Source organism: Zeus faber (genome assembly GCF_960531495.2).
Source record: "Zeus faber genome assembly, chromosome: 20".
NCBI lineage: Eukaryota > Metazoa > Chordata > Actinopteri > Zeiformes > Zeidae > Zeus > Zeus faber.
In genome coordinates this window covers 17,722,385-17,744,877 of record NC_137207.1, presented here as the reverse complement: position 1 = coordinate 17,744,877, position 22,493 = coordinate 17,722,385, and the positions used below count along the sequence as shown (strand labels likewise).

The following is a 22,493-nucleotide window of genomic DNA, read 5'->3' as shown; positions in this document are numbered from 1 at the left end:
CATTATTTAATTTGGAAAAAAACAAAAAACCTCAATATATCTAAAGCAAAAATAACACCATCCATACTAAGGTCGATAGTGCGGCGTTGACGCTCATGAAAATACCTAAATGAAAGTTGCAGCTGGACATCTGATGCCGAATTGGACCGGGACAATCTATTCTGCTGCATCTGAGAATTAAGGCTTTTTGCACAGATGTCAGGAAGAGCTTAGAGCTCTGTAGAATGTTTCCAGAATAATCCCCCATTGACTTAGAAGATGTAAGAATGGGGCAATAAAATCATGAAAGGGCCGGCGTCGTAGGGTCCTTAAGACTGAGTAATAGGTTTTTTCATGAATCAGAAGTAGAACTGAACACAAAAATGATTTATATGGTCGCCTAAATTGTATTAAAGGGTTGAAGAAAAAAAAAAATCTATATATAAACGTATTTCTTTTGTATTGCTTCCAATTAGTTGAAAAAGCTTTAGTTTACTCTCCTATTTAACATTTACTGGCTTTTTTATTCTTTTACTCGCTATGTAATTTATTTCCGTGTTCCATTTCACTTTCCATTCATCAAAGCCTGCTATTACTCCACGTGAGGCAAGCCCTGAGAGCACATTCACGGGGTAAAATGATGGCTTAGAATATCAAAATCGACTTTTCTAAAACAAAGAGTTGAGTTTCGGAATCGGGTCAAAAAGGGTCTTCAGTGTCTCATGTGTCGACCTCTTCCTCCTCGGAAAAGAAAACCATGTCAATGTGTGGCTGTGAATTCATCATTTCTGTCAGATCGGCGTCGAGAATTCAGTGAACGAGTGATTCCCAAAGCATTCAGTCACTTGTTTTCGTTCAATCACACCTTGCTTGAACAGCGTTAATAACAATACTATGTTAATCTAATATTGAAATGCATATGCAACATCAGAATTGCATGCAATGAATTTCTGTTTTATTTGTCCTTTTTTCTTTATATGTTTGTGTCCGATTTAGATTCATCAAATTTCCTGGAGAAACTCACTGAACATTTCAAATGCAATAATCTGTGTTGTAATGCTTTTTTCAATATAGTAACTCAATAAAGCTGGTGAACCTGTGTTCAATCTTCATAAGCACATGGCTTACCGCAGCGGGCTTCATACATTTGGTGAGTTGGCCGGAGCCACGGCGGCAAAGCAGGCCTTGGGAAATATACTTATTTGTCTTTATTCGTAGGAAGTCTGATCCTTACTGTCACACACCTTTTCCAGCATTGAGTGGATTTGAACATCTGTGCTGTGTGAATCCCGACTTGTGTTGCAGGTGGAAAACTCAGGGGACCCTTGGGAAAACTTCAAAAATTCCCAAGCGCTCTCTTATTGGGAGTGTGTCTACCTGCTCATGGTGACTATGTCCACTGTGGGCTACGGAGACGTTTATGCAAAAACCACCCTGGGCCGCCTTTTCATGGTCTTCTTCATCCTCGGTGGTTTGGTAAACTCCCTCTCATACTCTTACTCCTGCCTGAACCTTTCATACGACAAAATGCAGGAAACCCTTTAAGTGACAGAAGGAAGAAATGCCTTGTGTTTTGTCTGCTATGCAGTAGTTTATCCTGTATATTTTAGGAGATTGGAATCTCCATTGCCCTGCCACAGATTTGAATACATCTTATTCTGTTGTGTATTTATCTTGTTTATTTTTGTATGCACCGTCATGTATGATTTTTACTTTAGATATACTGTATATTATATTTAATTTCTCACTTGGTGTTATTATTGTGAAAAGCACTGTGGTTTCAGGTGGCGTCCCCCCCCCCCCTCCTGACTTACTACCCACTTTCCAACAAACACAATGACAGGGGGCTGTTTTGAGGCCAGCTGGGTGGAGCCACAGTAGCGCCACCACCTCATCATTTTGCTAATAATACAACTAAATTACTACATTCAGTGTCATGCATTCAGGTGGCATTGAGGAAACATATATATACACTACTCACAAAAAGTTAGGGATATTCGGCTTTCGGGTGAAATTTCAGGATGAACCTAATATGCACTATAAACTTTACAGGTGAACTTAATTTGACCTTCTCTAAACTTTTGAATGCCACTGGAAGTGGCCACTGAGCTTAGTGTCACAGAGTGTCTTCAGCAGGTTTCAACAGAGATACAGAGAGACTGGAAGAGTCACAGAAAGGCATAGAAGTTGACGTCCTTTGGCCACATCCCACACTGATGAGCGCTTCATCGTGAACAGTGCCCTGCGGAAGTGGATGATGATGCCACTCAACTCCAGGCGCATTTAAGGGACGTGAGAGGCACCCAAGTGTCACGTCAGACCATTCAAAACCGTTTACATCAGCGTGGTCTGCGTGCTAGACGACCTACAAGGGTACCTGACCACACCACCAGGCACAGGCATCATCGTCTTGCACGGGCCAGGGAGCATTGACGCTGGACGAGTGACCAGTGGCCTCAGTTCTGTTCTCTGATGAAAGCTGATTCACGTTGAGCAGAAATGATGGCCGCCAACGATGTCGGAGACGTAAGGGGAGCGCTAAGCATCAGCCACTGTTGTCACCAGACGAGCCTTTGGTGGTGGTGGTGTTACAGTGTGGGCAGGTGTGTCTAGTCAATACAGAACTGTCCTACACTTTGTGAATGGTACAGTGACAAGCCCATACTACCTGAATAACATAATTCATCCAGTCATTGTGCCCCTGCATGAACAACACAGGCCTCATTTCATCTTCATGGACGACAATGCTCCAGCTCCTCGAGGTCGCATCGTTAGGGAACGGCTGCTGGAGACTGGGGCACCTCAAATGGAGTTGCCTACACTTTCTCCAGACCTGAATCCCATAGAAATCCTATGGGATCAGCTGAGTCGCCGTGTAGAGGCTCGTAACTCTGTACCCCAGAACCTCAATGACCTGAGGGCCGCCCTTCAAGAAGAGGGGGGGGGGGGCATGCCTCAGCAGACAATAAGTCGACTTGTGAACAGCATGAGACGTCGTTGTCAAGCTGTAATTGATGCTCAAGGGCACATGACAAGTTATTGAGACATTGACATTTTTTGTTGTGGTTTACCCACCACTGTTGTTGGCTTTTGTTTCATTAAATTGTTTGAGATGAGGAAATCACCACTGCATGCTTCTACTTAAATGCCCTACTTTCATGATGTAATATCACTGTAGCGTGAACTTTTTACATTTTCCATAAATTTCACCCGAAAGCCAAATATCCCTAACTTTTTGTGAGTAGTGTATTTTGTATCCTCAGTGACTGCAGTGTGAAGTACTACAGTATTGGAGTCTAGGAACGGCAATAGCAATATTTAAACCAATTGATCCACAGCCATTTTAGCCGCAATAATATAATTTATATCACACAATATGTAAGAGCCATAATTAGGCCGTCTCTGAAGGGGTGGTGAAGGCAATGCAAGGCTATTCGGGGTAACATACGATGCGGCATCTGTGTTCCGCTCAGCTTTGCCCTTTTAAGTCAACCCAGCATGTGTGTTTGTTGGACAAAACATGGCACATAAGGCTTTCTTTTCCCCCGCTCAACCGCTTTGATTTTTTTCGGTCACAGATTGACACACCAGTCGTGAGCTGTGTCATTTTTTTTACCCTTTTTTAAAATATATATATATATATATTTTACTTCTAATATCCGTAAATGCTGCGCTCTATAATCTTCTTTTCGTTCACTAATTATTTTACCCATGATATAATTTCCAGACATTCAAACATTTTTCCCTAGTTCAACTGACACACGATAACAAAAAGGATTTGTTATTGTCACCTTTTCAGCTTGCCTCCCCACCTCCCCCCACCCAACAAATACATCTCAGCACTATCCCTGTATCCTGTTTCAGAATTTACGGATATCTTTGAAGGAAAAACAGAGGACCTGCACTTCTTCGTCTTCATCTTTATTTTTAGTCTCTTCTTCTGTCTTCTATCTTTTCCTTAGGCCATGTTTGCAAGCTACGTCCCTGAAATCATAGAGTTAATAGGAAACCGCAAGAAATATGGTGGTTCCTATAGTGCGGTTAATGGGAGAAAGTAAGTATTCTAGGAGGCTCTACTGCCTCCGCAGCAGTAGAACCGTCTCTGCATGCCATTTTCTTTTTCTTTTTCATGCATGTAGGCCATGTTTGCTCGCTACGTGCCAGAAATTGCCGCTCTCATCCTTAATCGGAAGAAATACGGAGGGAGTTATAACTCGACCAGAGGCAGAAAGTAAGTCAAACAAATAAGAATCCCCCCAAACTTTGATTGGTGTGGTGTTGTGTGACTCAGTGACCCTCTCTTACAGAGGTGAAATAACCTTTAAAGTACAACACAGAATTGTTCTGAAGGATCAAAACGATCTGAAATATTTCAGCTATTCAGCACGAAACAAAAGTCACACTGTGACTGAAGAACTAGGCCATGATTTATTTGGCGTAAAGTCTATTGTATGCTATTGCTTTGTACATGTGTGCGCTGTCATTGCTGCGTGATAGTGAATGTCTGCTTTCAGTGATTTGGAATTAAAAATTGATCATATGCTCCTCTTTGATATATCACTGTAAAATGCCTTGTGAACATGGCTTTACTTTCAAACTGCTGAGGCTGAGCTTCCTCCCTCACAGCATGTAGCGCAGACCTGCTACGGTTCATCATAGTAGGCATAGTTTAGAAGTGTTTATAATATGAAGTCATTTGACAGTGATATATTTGAAGGAAATCCTGCGTAGGTTACCATTCAATGTTTGTGTCTTAGTCAGGCTGCTTACACCATTTGTCCCTGCATATTGTGTTTGTAAATCACTGTTACGTCCTCCACAGAGTCTCGTTTTGTTCCACACTGCATCCTCTCACATTGGCCCTAAAGTCGCGCACGACAGCCATGTTAAGCTTTAACACGAATCCCAGACGTGTCGATGATCCTTAGCCATGTGAGGCAGTATCTTACGTCTGATCTTAAATGCAACGTAGAATGCCACGATAGACACCGAAGATACGCAGTAAAGCCACTTCACGTCGACTTCGGTTGTATTAAATTGCTGTATTTCTTACATTGCAACAGCCTTTCATAAGCAATTTACCAAAACCTTGCAGCCTCTTACATTCATATTATATTCAGGATATGTTAATTACACAACACTTTCATGCCATCGCTTGCTTCTTGCCGATTTCACATTGCCCTCCTCGCTTTCTTTTTCCTCTTCTGAATCGTTTGCCTTCCTATGCTTTCGTAAGCCGTGCTGCTGTGCGCTCTTGGCCTTCGTCTTCAGTCTGACCTACACCTTACACGTCCACCATGTTTCAGCCCAGTTCTTATGAAGATGTTGGTTCACGTCATTCATAACTGTTCATAGCACAGCCTCGCTGAGTGCCTTTCTGTTGAGAAACTTACCACTCTGCTGCAGCTTCTCACTGTGCTTGAACAGGTTTAACGGTTTAAGTCTTAGCTCACAGTACAGTCAGTCGTGTTCAGCACCGAGGAAGGAAAACCATCGCAAACTGTACATTTGATCAGGTTTCTCAGTGTTTTTATTGACTCATATGCATTCTGCAAATCAGCTGTTTTGGCTTCGTCTCTGATCACGTAAGAGACCAGAAACAGAAAGTTGCGCCGCGGCAATTGCATTAAGTTGTTTTAAATGAAATGTGGCATCACTGTCATTCAAAACATGTTCAAAAATGACACTAAGACATGTGGGACTACGATGCGGTTTCCCCCACTTTTAAAAATAGATCAATGTTTTAAGACATTTGCTCCATGGACTGCATCAAAGCCCAGCGTGAAGCTTCAGCAGAGCAGTAAGTTTCTCAATAGCAAATCCTTCAGCGAGGGCGTGCTCCCAACAGTTTATGGAAGCAGCATTTCAATAAGGCCCGGCTTGAGAAATGGGAACCTGTCCTTTAAACATTCATAAGATGAAAAGTCACCTCAGCCTCCTGTTACTGCCCATGCACAATTTGCACATTGACATTTTAAAATGGCTTCGGTGGAGGCTCTTAAGTTGGATTTTGCCGTTCATCTGATTCCTCTGTCCTCTGAACAACGACGTTTAACTTCGCTTTTAGTACATTTGTGTTATTTACTTTTTTTGTAAAGAAGTGACTTGGTTTAGGGTCGTCTCTTAAACCAAATCATTACTTCTGTTTATTTTTTTATAGCAGATTTACCAGTAGAAGTATTGACTATATCTGTTGTGGGTTATTGTGTAATATGGGGGGGAAAAAAATAGTACCAGTCTGATTAATTTAAAGTTCAGACTAAAACATGAGACTTGGAGATGTTTTTTTTTAAATTATTATTTATTTTTTATCGTAGTATATTCACAAACAATAGTTGATTTAATATTCATGCACCACTATAGATGTGTAAAGTTAATGTTAATTAACAATTTATTGTTGCTTTTTCTTTCTCTTTCTTCTTCCTGTCTCAATGTGTTTATTGTACACCTGCCACATTCACACCGCAAGCCCCATAAGAGTTCAAACTACTGAATTAGTTCCAACCAATCGTGCAAAGGACTTTAAGCGAGGTCGTTCTAACATGCTGTGACATGCTGCTTGAGGGAATCTAAAAGGATGAGCAGTACAATGTGGTAATTCATTAAAAGAACAATGCATGTGCTCTACACTGTACTGCCATTTATTATTCATTTTGGGCGGGCAAACAATGGACTTGTTTGTTTTTCAGGTAAAACTCACTTTGATGATCGCATTTAAGAGACGGACTCCATTTATTTTTATTCATTATTCGTCCTAAACGAAGGCCGCCCGAGCCGCTCTGAATAGACATTGCGGTAGATTTTTAGGAGATCAGACAGAAACAAACGAGGCACAGAGGGATAAATTAAGAGTCTGGCAAACAGTCGACGTACACAGGCCGGAAATTTCATAAGCTCGGACGAAACAAAAATCCAATCCTTTCTAATCTTAAAGTCAAATCCGTAGTGCTGTGACCTTCCTTTTACCCCAGCACCGACTTAGCACCAAAGCTGCAGCTCTTTGTTCCACCTGTTCTCATCCCTGTAACATTATGGTTTGTATTGTTTACACACATGGATTCATAACTAATGATTTTTAAATCGAGCCATCCTTTACCAAGTAGCTCCAATCATTAGTTATTTATTTATTTTATTTTTCCGTTGTCTCCATCGTGTCATTTTCATTGATTCCACAGGAAAAGCTCCAGTTTTGTTTTTCCTCATCTTGACTATGTTCTACAGCTACGTTGCTTTCATTGATCCGTTCTGCACCTCCGTTTTTTTTTTATTCTTCGTTTTTTTAGGCACATCGTGGTTTGCGGTCACATAACACTTGAGAGTGTGTCCAACTTTCTTAAAGACTTCCTACACAAGGACAGGGATGATGTCAATGTAGAAATAGTTTTTCTTCATAAGTAAGTAAAAACATTGTGTTCGAACAAGAATTTTATACCAAAGAAAAATAATAATTACAACACATCCCTGAGTAGAGGCAGTTTTCTTTCCTAATTGATATATATTTTTTAGTATTTCCCCTAATCTTGAGCTGGAAGCCTTGTTTAAGCGCCACTTCACCCAGGTGGAGTTCTACCAGGGCTCGGTCCTAAACCCACACGACCTCGCCCGAGTCAAGGTAAGTCAGAGTCCCTTACAAACGGGAAAAAAAAGATTGTTGCTGGATATGATTTAGTCCAAACCTTCCACACCACTCTGTACTACAGTGAGGCACATTCCCCAACGCTGCCAAGGTCATGGAAATGAAATAAAGGTGAAGATTAATTAAGAATAATTTTGCCTCTGAAGCCTCATGAAGGACCCCTGGGGGTCCCCGGATCCCTCGTTGAGAACCACCGATCTAGATCAGGGTTTAATACATCGAATTAATTGAAAACTGGAAATGTGATCAAGATAACTGGATAACAATTGTATAGGCTACACGCTTATTGTTTTTTTTATATCATTTGAATGTGACCCTTTCATTATTCTGCTGGGGACCATTTGATATTTGACTTTGGTTATTATAGAAGTGGAGGTTTTTTTTTTTTTTAATGCTGCGTTTATTGCTTATAGGTTATTTGAATAAAAAAACAGTATTCAGTACAGTAGTTGTACCTAATCTCAAGTTACACTCAAGAAAAAAAGTACAATATTTGGCAAGTAATCATAATTCTATTTGAGTATTAACCCCTTTGCTCTTCACTACGTTGTGTCACCTCCTCCTGCTTTGTCTCATTCTGCCTGTAGATCGAATCGGCAGACGCCTGTTTGATCTTAGCCAATAAATACTGTGCAGACCCCGATGCCGAGGACGCGTCCAATATCATGAGGTTAGGCCAATACCAAGCTCAATGCCAGACCAATAACATGGGTTTGTGGCTCCGTCTGGTTCCCAGGCTAGCTCAATACCACTGCTGTTTTACCATTCATCTGATAGAAATAACAACACTGCTCCCCAAGAAAATATGCAATTTAACTATGTGTTTATGTTGTTGTTTTTTTTGTTTATGTATGTTTTTATAAGAAGTTTGAAAATGAGTGAAAATTATTGATTCAAGGAGCATTTTTGCAAATTTGAAACTGGGAATTTAAGAGTTTCAAAAACAAAAAGAAAAAAAACAACCAAAAAACAATAACCCCGGAAGATTTTAACCCTTCATATACTATTGCAAATGCTTCATAGACCTTGATATAGTGATCCCTAATGAACCAATTATAAGATTGGTTCAATTTGTGTTTATGTGGGTTCATGTCTAAGCAATAAAATACTCTTATTGTAATTCTCAAGATTAATTTATGAAATTCAGCAGATTAAAAATGTTCTCTTAAACCTCGCCACCTCACCCTGAATTAATGGGAGGGGGGGGGGTGAATCAAAGTGTCCCTGGCGCTTCCTTTTAAGACGATGAATTTCAGATCCTGTCATGGAATTATAGGGAAATCAATGAGCACCGCTGCTGGATTCAAATTGCGAGCATAAGGGAGTGTGTCAGAACTGGTCATTTCTACATGCAGACATGATCTCACCGTCAGCAAGCTAATCGTAGCGTGCACAAGAGCTAATTAGGAGCCCGTGAATCAGTTTAAGGTGGTGCCGCAGTGTTTCAGAAGAACCATATGTTATGTCATCATGAATCTATACAAGATTAGATTAGATTGCCCTTCGCTTGTTTCCTTTTGGGGGGGAGACTGCATCGAGAGAAGGGAGCGTGACGCAAAAGACGGGAGAACCGATGTTCTGCGTTTTATTTCCCCCTTTGAACATTAGAGTAATATCCATCAAGAACTACCATCCGAAGATCAGGATAATCACCCAGATGTTGCAGTACCACAACAAGGTGGGTGCGAGTGATCCGCACATTATATTTGCTGCACGTTGCCGCCCTGTGAAGCTGCGCCCACGACTCTCTCTCTCGCTCTCTCTCGCCCTGTCTCCCAGGCTCACCTTTTAAACATTCCAAGCTGGAACTGGAAGGAAGGGGACGACGCCATTTGCCTTGCTGAGCTCAAGCTGGGCTTCATCGCCCAGAGCTGCCTGGCTCAGGGCCTTTCCACCATGCTGGCCAACCTGTTCTCCATGAGGTCCTTCATCAAGGTACCTCCGTCTGCACCGACCGGATCGGACGCAGGAGAGAAATGCTGAAAAATGGGCCGGCTAAATGTTTTATTCCGACGCTCCCCTTTCGCCGCGGTAATTGATGTTCTGCAATTTGCCTTCCCTTAGATTGAGGAGGACACATGGCAGAAGTATTACCTAGAGGGAGTTGCCAACGAGATGTACACAGAGTACCTGTCTAGTGCCTTTGTGGGCTTATCCTTTCCTGTCATTTGCGAGTAAGTATATTTTCCCGTACACACCTGCGGCGCGTTCCACTCTTAAGTCAAAGTGTGTGTGTGTGTGTGTGTGGGTCTTGAATTGTCTCGTCCTCTTTTACAGACTCTGCTATGTCAAACTGAAGCTGCTGCTCATAGCTATCGAGTACAAATCGGACCAGAGGGAAAGCAGGTGAGGGATCTTAATTCGTGTTCATTTTAGGTAAAATAAAAACGCACAGTAACTGATAGATGTGTTTTAACCGTTGTTTTCTTTTGTGACTTAAGACTTATTTATTCATGCTCTTTTTTTTTTTTTTTTTTTTTTTTTGCACGTTTGAAGGGTTACCGGTATCTCTACGTTCATCAGTACTTAAGCATTCTGAGAAACTTAAATCAAAGAGTTTAACTTGGCGAGATATTGGAACCTTTTGCTATGTAAAGATCAGCAACTCCATCAAACATCAGTTTATGAACCAGGTGCAACGTCTGGCACGCTCTGCTCTACGTCTTTCCCTCCAACAACTGTTCTTTAATTCCCCGTAGCACCCTCATAAATCCGGGCAACCACGTGAAAATGCAGGAAGGGACTCTGGGCTTCTTCATTGCCAGTGACGCCAAAGAAGTGAAGAGGTAAAGAGGTCGACCTATGTCTGAAATGGTCCTGTCAACTGGCTCTTGTTGATGTGTTTTTTATTTTTCGTCTCTTTTTAACAGGGCATTATTTTACTGTAAAGCCTGTCATGATGACATTACTGATCCTAAAAGGATAAAGAAATGTGGATGCAAGAAATGTAAGTATGATCATTTTTATTATATGTGGAAAAACATACTGTATTTATCTGCATTAATCTCCCCAAATGCTGTGGCGGGATAACATGACCTGTATTGCCACTTGTCTCAGCCACTAAGTGGAAGCATAAATAATTCACGTTGTAAAACGGTGTGACCTTAGCACCCGGAAAGGTCATTGGATTTCTATGTGAGGCTGTTGAGCAGGTTCCATACGACGACAAGGAAACCTCCATGTTTGGGACCCTGCTCTTGTTAGTGTCCTTATTATTGACGTGTGGTAACATCCGATGATAATCGCCGCTTACTATTTGACTGTATCTGGAAAGTGTGCTCATGGTTGTTACTCTGCTTCACTTTCAATTTATAGGACAATTATAGATTAAAAAAAAAAAAGTATTTATAGTGTATAATCATCATAAAAGTTGATTCGTTTTAAATAATATGCATTCACATGTGTACCCTCAGAAGCAATTTAGTCTCCAAGGTAAATCTAAAATGTAATTTTTATGATTTTTTTTATTTGATTATTTGTGTTTCTGGAAACCTGTCACGCCGTCTTTAACATATTAACCTTTTCTCTGCAAACAGCAGGCTGTAAAAACAATAAATATGTACAACTTTGTGCCGTTAACAAGTTGAATCGAGGGAAGGGTTTCTACATTACAGGGACGTGTTGATCTGTCGTTCCTTTTAAAACACTCCTCCTGCCATGAGCCAGGCATCTTTTTATTTATATATTTTTTTTTGAGTGACCCTGTAACCCTAACATTTGATTCATTCTCTTCCTGCTGCTCGGGAACTTGACACTATTTCTTAAACGTTCACTGTGTAGTGATATATTGTGAGTAACACGTATTCATTTCCCCCACAAACCACGGCCTGCTCCCTTGAAAAAAGCAGCCAACGTATCTGACTGTACTGTAAATGTCGCATGTACAATGGTGGATGTTGCCTGTGTCCCTCCCTAACGTCATGTTCACACCGCTCGTATATCAAGGCAAAAATTCAATGTAGGAAAAAAATGTAATCAAATTTAATTCGGAAATGTGTCGTTGACTTGCAATACCTACAGTACAAATTCTTATTGGATCAATTCTTGGATATTTCGTGGTAGTATTTATTGTGCCTTATTCTCGCTGCACTACCGTTTTCTACCACCAGATGTCCCCCCAGCCATTAAAATGAACACCCTTCCCAAAATGTCCCCCGAACCCCTTGATTAATAGATGAGCATTGCATTTGGCATTCAGCAGACTGTAGACATAAGTCATTCCAGTGCATCAGTTTACTACTTTATGGATCGAGGGGGGAAAAAAAAAAAAAAACAGCGGACCGCCGTAAAAAACGAATCGCACGTTGCAGTACAAATATTGGTGCGGTATCTGTTTGTAACACGAATCCCAGATTGAACTGATCCCACTGAGCCGTCGGGACTTAAATCCAACCATTTTCTTTCCTCAGGCTCACGTTGTCTTGTGCTACCTCAGTGTCGTAGAATGACGCTGCGTGTCGTACAAAGTGCTGAAGATAGAAACTCCCCCCTTTCTCTCCCCCCACTGACCTTCCAAACCACCCCCCACCCCCCCCCCCCCCTCCCAATTTAAAAAGATGGGCATCATGTTGAGAACTAGTAGAAGTACTAGAAACTAGTAGGTTGATCTGGAAACAGCCCCGATGACGAATGTTTGTGAACGCGTATTATCCCGAACGTTTACATGTGATGGAGTCGGCCTTTCCGTCATCCATCGACGGAGCAAGCCACGCCCCTTTTTGCCAGGTGCCTGAACGATCCTCAAACATTAACCTGCTTCTCCTCTCCCTCCACCCCGACCCCTGACTGTAGCCAGGACGTCGGCCTACAAGAGAATCAAACTGGCATGTTGTTTTGATTGCGGCCATTCGGAGCGTGACCACTCTTGCATGCCGGTGAATGTGCATTGTAACATGGACGCCCCTCAGCGCGACATCCCGCTCTCCGCTGTCTCTGTTAATGATTGCTCGGCCACGTTACGTGCCTGTAAGTCGTCGACATCACGTACGGTGTTTTTCTCCTTCCTCTGTGTTTGTCCGGCTCGCGGTGCGGCCGTAGTGGTGGCGGCGCTCTCGGTGGTCGATGTGGCTTCTGAAGCTGGGTTTTGTTTTGCCGCTCTGATTCTAGCTGGCTGCTGCTGTTCTGTTAGTCGTGGTCTTGTTAGTTGTTTTTAATTTCATTTAAAAAAAATGTTTAGATGGCTGCGAGGTGTTGTGAAGCATGCTTTAATATCAGTGTCTTTCTGGTCTTATCATTTAAGTGTGTGTGTGTGTGTGTGTGTGTGTGTGTGTGTGTGTGCGCACCAACCTGACATGGGTTGACCCCATTTAACTTCTTAAAGTCGTACTTACTGTACGTTAAACAGAGTTACGCGTTCTTTCACTTCATGTAAAAACCTCACCAGCAGCTACAACATTTTCAAACAAGGAGTCGGGGCCGATCCCAGGGAGGTGAAGCACATGCTCCACCCCCCCCCCCCCCCCCCCTTTGCTTCATCTCCACCAGCAGATGCATTGACTGGTGGTAACAACGGCGCTCCTCCACATGGACGTTGGATCTTTGTGAATAGTGCAGCGATGTCGCGACGGAAGGTCTTAATATTTCTTTATGGGGGTGACCTTCTATGAGGGCTACGCTCTGAATGCTTGATATTTGGGGGTAAACTGGAAATGAATCGAAATATTTATATGTAGGATCTCGTACGAGGCGTGACCAGTTGGTATTGTAAAATAAATAAAGATTATAACCAAACAAAAATGGAGAGTAGGCGTTGGCGGGTATCGTTCAGGTTGTGTTTTGTCGTCTCCACAGTTTATCCACGTCAGTTTTAATTCGATAGGCTAAGCTCACGAATCGCGCCGCGTGACCGGTATTCTTCCCCTTACTTGAGTGGTTATTGTCCTTTGACGCCGGGGCCGTGAACCTGAAACCCTGTTAACTCTCATAGGAGCGTCTCAAGAACCCAGGCATTAAAGATTCTGTTGGGTTCTCCTAACGCCCTGTTACATTGTGCTGGAGTCGACTGTACAGAGCGTCACACTCGCTTAGCGGGTGACTCGTGATCACAAACATTTGCACGTACCCCCCCCCCCCCCCCTCCGGAACATTTCTTCCAGGGCGACGTGTTGTGGCCGAGCCCGATCGGCGCTCCCGAGCGGCTGTCGACACGGTGCGGGGCGTGCGCGCGGGAAGCCCTTATGCGGCCTGACGTGGAAATTATGTTTGCATTTTCATTTTTGGAGTGCTACCGGTTGTCATGGAACTCGGCCTGACAGTTCCTAACCACCAGGCAGCCGAGTGCACGCCTCTCTCTCTCTCTCTCTCTCTCTCTCTCTCTCTCTCTCTCTCTCTCTCTCTCTCTCTCTCTCTCTCTCTCTCTCTCTCTCTCTCTCTCTCTCTCTCTCTCTCTCTCTCTCTCTCTCTCTCTCTCTCTCTCTCTCTCTCTCTCTCTCTCTCTCTCTCTCTCTCTCTCTCTCACAGATGCTAGCCTGTTAGTCCCGCGACTCGGCTCACGCCCACCGATCGCCGGCGACAGATGCCAGGACCAGCGAGGTCCGCGTTTGAACGTCACTGTCACCGCTCGGCCTTAAGCTCAATGCGTGACCTTTGTTGTAGGCAAAGGGGTCGCGGTGAGGTACTAATGATCTGTGCGTCTCAGATCCGGGGAAAAATAGATAAATAAAAAAAACTGACCCCGGTTGTCAGGAAATATGAAGGGATCTGAAAAAACACAATAACAAACATATCATAAAATCACGATGTATTCTTGACTCGTCTTTTGAGAGGGAGACTTTATTCTTCCCTGAAGAGAAATTGCAGTAGAACTGAAGCTTACATCAAAACAGGCCATGATAAAATAGAAAAAGATGGCAATATGCAAAGAAAACCCACGAATTAACAAAATAATTGACACCTTGACAATATACTCTACAATAAACCAAGAAATTTGAAAAATGTGGCAATATGCAGTGAACATAATCCAAATAATATTCACATCAAGCAGGTGACTTTGTTTTCAAACTGTTGTTTTTTTTTTTCGTTCCCCCCCCCCCCCAGACATTTGTGCCGACTGACAGCAATCATGTTACAGCCAATCGCATTCTTAACTGACTGTTTCTTTTTGTTTGCTTGTTTGTTTTTTTTGTTTTTTTGCCATTGCTTTGTCCGTGGTTGTTCAGACCTGGTTTTGAAGGTGCCTTAAAGCGACGCCCCGGCCCCCCAGCGGCAGCATGCGGCGTCTCCACGCCAGCCCTTTCAGTTTGTCATCTATCATTTGCTCTCATTTTGCAGCCTGTTCTCCCCAGTAACCTCTCATTTGTCTCTGCATTTTTCTCAGCTAAAAATAGCTATAATGGATATATCAAATCAAGTAAGTTTTGATTTCCATTTTCCTTGTTTGCCATTTGTTTTTTTTCTTACCCTTCACCGTCCTTGGTATCTGTGTTTACACCGTTTCTGCCGTTTGCTCGTCACCATTCTGTCGATCTTCACCCTCATGTGTTTCTCGCATCGTGTCTGTTTTTAATGTCTCACGCGGGGGAAAGCGTCGAGGATCAGGTTGGAGGGGTTTCGCGTCGGGCGTCGGGCGCCGCTCAGCGGTAGGTGGCGCTGCCTCTTCAGTCCGGCTCCGCCCGTCACAGTCCGTCTGGCTTTGGACGCCGTCCAAACACGCAGTTTAGAATCGCCAAAATACGCCATAAACTCGCGTCGGAAAACGATTAACTGGAGAAGGAATTGGAACGAGATTTTTGACGATGAAATATAAGTCTAGGCGCATTTGTGTTTCGGAGTTTTCTTCTGAACCTTAAGGGCCGTTCAGTGTAGCGGGGTTTGCGTTTGGCAGCAGATCTGCCACGACGCGTTGTCCCGGAGAAGTGGCGTGCACGTTTGACGTGGGGCAGATGAACAGTGGAGCTCCAGAGCAGGGAGGGTAATCTGCCAGACAGCTGACTGTTGAAATAATCATCTCCATATTCCACTTGAGGCTCCCAGACACTCCCTGCGAGGAACAGAAAACGCTGTTTGGCCTATTTTCCGACGCAGCGGTGGCCAAACTAGTGCCATTGCCGTGAAAGCACCGTTACAGGGGCGGCCGTTCACGCAGCGGAATATTTGGATATGCAGAGCATATCGCTGTAGCGCAAAAATACATTGCCGCCTCCAAATTACAGGGAGTTTGAGGGTGAACTCTGCGGTTAGAACAAGGAAGTGACAAGGAAAACAATTACTGGCGCACCTGAAAGCATGTTTATTAATTCATGTTTATTATGAATATCAAAGTAAATGTCATATCTAGCATTTCATTGGAGGCTGCACCAAGTGGTTAAGTGGTGTTTAATAAATATGAGGCTTTTTAATTATTCAACTATTAGCATTCTTATGCCAGAAAGAATTACCCCCGCCCAACCCGTTAATTATGCTCGGAACACATGTGAAGCGGCTCCATTAACATACAATAGAGGTTCTACTGGAAGTCACTTTGAATGTCATCCGTGCCCTTTAATCGTTCCCCGAAAAAAGCATTAAAACGCTGTTTGTGATGAGGAACTCTTCTTCGTTTAGCCTTTTGTTCGGTGAAAAGGAGGACTTATCAGTGCCAGCCCCCCAAACTGAACAACCACAACCACCATCACGCCGGCTCCGTCCCGCTGGTGAACAACCGCAAAGGAAGCCTGCTGCCCCGCGGGAAGCCCCCCGGCCCCAGGCCGGGCCCGCCGGACAGGACGCCGCCGGACGCCAGCAGGCTCCAGCGGGCGCGCAGTCTCCCCGCCAAATACAGATACCACCCCAGTCACCCCAATAAAGTCATACTCAGTCTCAGGCACTGTAAGACCCTCCCGGGACCCGCCCCGCGCACCCCCCCGCCCCCCCTGCACCCCCCGCCTTCTAATGCTACAACCAACACATGTGTTGTGGGAGGCTGGAGTGGTTGCATGTGTAACATTCCTTACTAATGACCTGGTGTGTGCAGCTGTCAGCTGCAAGACATTAAATATTGAACAGAGCGGGCGAGATGTGAAGGACCAGTGTGTCGGAGCATCGCCCCCCACCCCTCCCCTCCAACACCCTTCCCCATAACTCGCGTGGCTTCCATTATGATGTCACATGTAGAAGACAGGCTCGCGCGGCCCGAAACCCGCGCGTTCATCTCCCGAGCACCGTGGTCTTTGAGACGTTATTAATTTTAATGCGAGCGCCGTCGGGTTCTTTTGTCGTGTGTGAACCTGCGATGGCGTCACAAATCATTCTTTTTAAAGACCCCCTCCCCCCCTCCCGACAACAGAGGCGAGGAGAAAGGAGCGTGGAAGACACAAAACAAAACGTCTTATCCCCGTTATTAATAATTGATTATCTCAACTTGAGTTGTGAATGAATGCGTAACCAGAAGTTACTTAAACCAAGAAGTCTCGATTAATATTCGAGGGGGGAAAAAAAAAGGTGTTTTTTTTTGCTTTGCTGCCTCCTTCCTCTAATCGAAACACCATCGAGCTTTGTGTTGATTTCACTTTCAGCCCCCAACACTTGACTGTCGCGCTGTCAAGTGAAACCCTCGAAAAAAAAACAGAAACCCAACAGATTAGAACCCGTTAGCTCTGGCATGATTGTTGACAACGGCACTCCAGCATGTCTGCATCCACCCACACACACACACACACACACCTTTGCACAGCACGGACCAGTGCATCTTGTTATTATACGTAAATAGCCTCACGTTTACCCTTTCCATCTCGCACATCAGTCCCCAACCTTCCTCTTTGCGTCTCTTGTCGTCCTAACTGTTGTTTGTGCTGTGAGTTATACTGTCACACGTCCTGGCTCTGCTGTGCTGCTGTTTGGCACTAACTGCTGTGTTTGTATTTATTTATTTTATGCTTTTATTTATTTTTTAAATAATTATTATAAGAATAATTTTGGAGTATGTCTGCTGAGACTATTTGTGTGCTCCGCTCGACGATTTCCTGCATCTCACACCGCTTGCCTGCACTTGCAGTCGAAGAGGAGCAACAATCGGCGCTGTCGCCGAAAAAAAAGCAACGCAACGGAGGCATGAGGAACTCTCCAAACTCGTCGCCCAAGATAATGAGGTAAGCCCCAAAAAAAAAAAAAGAATCCACGCCAGGATCTGGTCCTGGTTTGTTCTGTCACTGCACGTGAAATCAGCCCTCATGCTATTCAGTACGCCAACTTATTATGTTGTTAGTATGTCCCGGTGCCGAGGCTATCCCACAATGCATTGTGAGGGCTGAAGATGCATGTTAAAGTTTCTCTGCAGCGTGGTCCATATGATGAGGGGGTGTGTCCAAAAAGCAGTTTTTACTCACGTACTGAAGTGCGCCGGACAATGGTACGCACATTCATCGTGTAATATGCCATCCTGGACGTAGGGCGTGTTCATGCGTTGTGTGGCTCATCTCCCCGTTCTCAATCTTGGGGAAAATAAATGATTTCAGAGAGGCTCCACGGCGAAATCCCACGTCAGGCGGTCACCATTAATAATGACAGAGCTTTTAGCGTTTATCCTCTTTTTTTTGTTTTTGCTTTTTTTCCTCGTTTGGTTCAGGACGAACGGCTGTTTTGAAAAAGGCCTCTGTGCTCCCAGGGTTGAAGCGACAGCCTTCCCAGATCCATTCACACGAGCCGCAGCCTTAAACCGCCGCGGCACTAATGACGGCGCCGACCAATCAGCGAGCCCCGGCGGATAGATCGCCCGGGGCCGTCCAAGTGTTGTAGGGATTACTGTAAGCTCCTTTTAGGCACCGAGGGCCACGGATGAAATGTGCCGTCACAATCAAAAGTGAATTCAAATGCTACCTTGCTTTTATCTTGTCCCGTGGAATTAACCAGGCGTTTATTGATTTTGGCACAAGATGACACCGTATTTAACATGGAGTCATTACAGAGATGATAATAACGTAAGAGTCGTAGAACAGGGAAAGAAATGCATGAGCGTGCAGGGCGACGGTAGCAGGTGTTCACAGGCTATATTGTGAGCAGAATTAAACCTAACTTCAGACCAGCTTCATATTTGGACGGCTTACGTGGTTACTACATGGTATCTACATCCTTCTATGTCACCTTCAGTGATAGGAGACATGGTTACCTCGTCAGGGGTTTATTTGCGTTTATAATGACGGTCTGGCTGCGCATTATCCTGCCTATCTGAGCACTCAATGCCACTATTGACCAATCGGAATGGAGGACAGGACGAGCCGTGTCAGTACTAGTATTATGGCACCGCTGCCTTTTCTAAAGGTGGGGTTGGTTGGAGCACATAACTTGAGACTACATTCTTATAGTCTTATTTCTGTCCTGTCAGGAGTTATGGGGATTTTGCGCTTGTTTGATTTGCTTCAGAGTTGCTTCAGGTGGAAAATATATTTATTTCTCTGTGTTTTAGCCTTCAGCTAAATGTCTTTTTTTTTATCTCTGTTAATATATAATGTAGACATGGATGTGTTATTGTGGATAGTGCAGCCATATTCCCATCACTCGGTGATGTATTTCATGTGTATTGCCAGCACGGCAGAGGCAGATTCTTTTGGTTACCCTAAGGGATACTTCACCGCTACAAGCTAAGGAAAAAAAAAACAAAAAAAAAACATCTGGGTGTATTCTATATCAAATGTGTTTTTACCGAACCTCAGGCCTGGAGGCCTTTGTAAATAAATAATGATCAACAGATTGGCTGTGGGTTTTTGAGGAGCAAGCCTTTGTCGGTTTGCATGATGCGTGAGACTGACTCTGCCTGCTTCCAGCGCCCCCTGCAACCCTGTACAGGCACCAACCTAGACGGTGGAATATAAGATTTCCATATCTGTTTGATATAAATGTACCAGCTTCTACACTTTTAATTGGCCCTGTGTGAGTGTGGAAACGTGATTTAACACGGTTTAAATCCATCTCTGGGTTATAGTGGTCGTCATTTGGAAACGTAAGAAGACATTTACAGATATGACGTCCGTAAATCTTTCCGCTTGGGAAAATAAATCGTGATGGGCCGCGCGAGCGATAAATGTGCGGACGCGGGCCGTCCCCGCCTCGACGGCGTGAGGGCGCAGCCCGGCGCGCCGTTTTCGGACCTTAAACGACGACCTCTGCGAAAAAATTAAAAACCCTTTCACTCGGCTTCAGCAGGGCCCCGGAGATGCGTTTAATTAAAGGGGGGTCGCATGGCGTCCGCTCACGTCCGACCGCGAGGTGACACGCCCGCGTCACGTCGGACACAATAGCAGCCGCGCGGGCGCTGACGGGCCGTCATGGCTGGCAGTTTGTGAGCGATGGCTATCGTGGCAGAGCCGTGCCTCACCAGTCGTCTCCACAAAGGACGGATTGAAGTGACGGGTGCGGCCCTGAGTGAGCGCCGCATGGTCTGACTCCCGATGAAATATTTAGCTGAGGTGTAAAAAGCACTAAATGCTCTCACTTTTATTAGCACTTGTTCTTCATTTTGGGCTTTGGGCCGGAGGCGGTCGCCCGGCACAACGCCAACGTGTAGAACTGGAGCAGCGTCGCGCGCTCACAAACGCCGCTCGTTAAAAAACGTGACGGTGCTTTGCACAAAACAATCTTATGTATTTTCCGGTAGCTTGTTCCAGACTGCGTCGTCAAGATGTAGCGTAACTGCCGGCAGATGTAGAAGAAATGTTCACTTAGTCTTGTTTGCAGATCCACCAGAAGCCCAACATTTCACCATTGACTGATATTGAAGGCAGTTTGCGCGGGATGATCGATTTCAGTATTCCTTTAATCTTTCTTTGTTCTCAAACACCATGCTCATTGTTTTCTCTTTTCATAGATCTTATCCAGCCTTAAGAGTCAAAAGGGATAGATATACATACTGTATATACAGTATATAGACACCACTACAAGTTATTTAATGTGAGTTTCTAACAGAACAGGATATTCGTGTCCTTCCAAATGAGAACGTAAGCGTTAGGTGGGGAGTCAGAGGAGGAGATATCATCAGGAGAGACGTTCATCTTATCGAGTCACTTCCATTCCTGAAAGGACATCGTGGTCTCGCCTGAGGGGAAATGCCCAAAGGTGGACTTTTTTTTTTCTTCTTTGCCTCAGCCTGAGGGACGGTCGTTTCGGCTGCCGCCTTCATGCATACTTTACATGTTACTTAAGGTTGCATTCTTTTAAAATACCCGCTTGGATTAAAAGAAAGGTTCCTCTTACGGAGAAGCGACATGAACTATTTAAGACGTGGGACGGGAACAGAAGGCTGTTGTCTGTGTTTCACCGGATGTTATCTTCAATTCCATCCGACAAAGTCGATTTGGTGCAAAGGGACCGAGAGTAGATAATGCACAATGGATCCAGGGGCATGGCTCAGTTCTTATATACTAATTAAATAATATACTAATGTGTATTCAAATGAGGTTGGGTTAAAACATTCAGGATGCTCCCTGATCCCATCTACTCAAGCTCCAGTCAAAAGAATCTGTCTTATCATAACCTCCAACCGGGGGGGTTAAAAACCACCGAGACTTGTTGGTAGACCACTTTAGCGGTCAGTGTTGGACGGAATTAAGCTCAAAAGCCCGCCCCGCGGCGCACGGCTGAAATTAGTCGCGCCACTCCGATGCGCCGTTGAAACATTAATGGCCTTCACTTTGGGAAGCAAATCTGATTGGGCAAATTGTTGAAATATTTAAAATGTGGTCTGTTAAAGCTTTTACCGCGCGGCGCGGCAACGTCGGGCGCTGCGTGCGGCAGAGGGGGCGTAATTGCTTCTCCGTGCTCACGTCAGTCAAAGCGCCGCGGCGCTGCCATCTCCTTCCGCCCGGCTGCCACCGCTGATGTCACCCGGCTTGATGACGAGACAGTTTGGTTGACGTTTCCCCAGATGGTCCCTGACAGGGAGGAGGGCGGGGGAGGGGGGGTGTTTCTGACTGCGAGTGATTTGTTTGTCGGTCTCCAAACATTTCAACGTTGTGTGGCCGTGTGTGTTTGCAGAAAAGAGAAGGTGTTGTTTACGCATGAAGGTCTGCAGCCAAGTCCAGATGAATGTCCTTGTGTGATCCTTCACCTTACATCTTGGGCTTTTATCGCATCGACGATCTGGCGCTGGCTCCGGTCGGTGACATGCTCATCTTTAAGGTCCCCCCCCCCCCCTCCCCTCGTTGTGTTGTTTGATCAGGCACGACCCCTTGCTCATCCCGGGGAGCGACCAGATCGAGAGCATGGACGTCAACGTGAAGAAATACGACTCCACGGGGATGTTTCACTGGTGTCCGTCCAAAGACATCGAGAAGGTCATCCTGGTGGGTAACGCGCACGTCATTTGCTCCCCCTGAGCCCCCGCCGTGACAGATGTGTGGCGTCGCAGAGCGCCATCAGAGGTTGACAGGGCACTTAAACACGCCATAATGAGGTGTTTGAAATGTCATTTGCTATACGGGGGGAGAGGCTCGCAGGACGTTTCTTCTACTAACACGTGTGCCACTCTGCAAATTACCTCTGTCGTCGATTAGCGTCCGGCACGAGCCACGTATTTCACCCTGAAGAACATGAAACGGGAATATTAGATTCTGCATTTTTCTGGTACGATATGAGAGCCAACGTAAACCAAATACGTGCAGTCAAACACAATATTATCTCCCTCCCCCCAGACGCGGAGTGAGGCGGCCATGACGGTTCTGAGCGGCCACGTGGTCGTCTGCATATTCGGAGACGTGAAATCGGCGCTGATCGGCCTCCGGAACCTCGTCATGCCGCTGAGAGCGAGCAACTTCCACTACCACGAGCTCAAGCCCATCGTGTTCGTGGGCTCGCTGGAGTACCTGAAGAGGGAGTGGGAGACGCTGCACAACTTCCCCAAAGTCTCCATTCTGCCGGTGAGTGCAATTTGAACGCTCGGTTGCAACGTCGGACGTTCATCTCCCGCGCTGGG

The 22,493-nt window shown here is 44.8% G+C and overlaps 1 protein-coding gene across 4 annotated transcripts in view; it reads left to right on the top strand.

The window, feature by feature from the left end:
• LOC307245374 (calcium-activated potassium channel subunit alpha-1-like) overlaps positions 1-22,493 on the top strand; it is an 82,687-nt gene that overhangs the window by 48,166 nt on the left and 12,028 nt on the right. For 3 of the 4 annotated variants that reach the window (XM_080020929.1, XM_080020926.1, XM_080020927.1), the window contains exons 7-23: positions 1,054-1,129; positions 1,285-1,455; positions 3,942-4,033; positions 7,263-7,373; positions 7,486-7,591; positions 8,203-8,285; positions 9,224-9,293; positions 9,395-9,550; positions 9,680-9,789; positions 9,893-9,961; positions 10,315-10,401; positions 10,486-10,562; positions 14,931-14,963; positions 16,157-16,420; positions 17,586-17,679; positions 21,741-21,864; positions 22,213-22,437. In XM_080020929.1, the coding sequence (XP_079877055.1) occupies positions 1,054-1,129; positions 1,285-1,455; positions 3,942-4,033; positions 7,263-7,373; positions 7,486-7,591; positions 8,203-8,285; positions 9,224-9,293; positions 9,395-9,550; positions 9,680-9,789; positions 9,893-9,961; positions 10,315-10,401; positions 10,486-10,562; positions 14,931-14,963; positions 16,157-16,420; positions 17,586-17,679; positions 21,741-21,864; positions 22,213-22,437 (1,948 nt within the window). The remainder of the gene's footprint in view (positions 1-1,053; positions 1,130-1,284; positions 1,456-3,941; positions 4,034-7,262; positions 7,374-7,485; positions 7,592-8,202; positions 8,286-9,223; positions 9,294-9,394; positions 9,551-9,679; positions 9,790-9,892; positions 9,962-10,314; positions 10,402-10,485; positions 10,563-14,930; positions 14,964-16,156; positions 16,421-17,585; positions 17,680-21,740; positions 21,865-22,212; positions 22,438-22,493) is intronic. The other variant, XM_080020928.1, reaches the window with a different exon arrangement.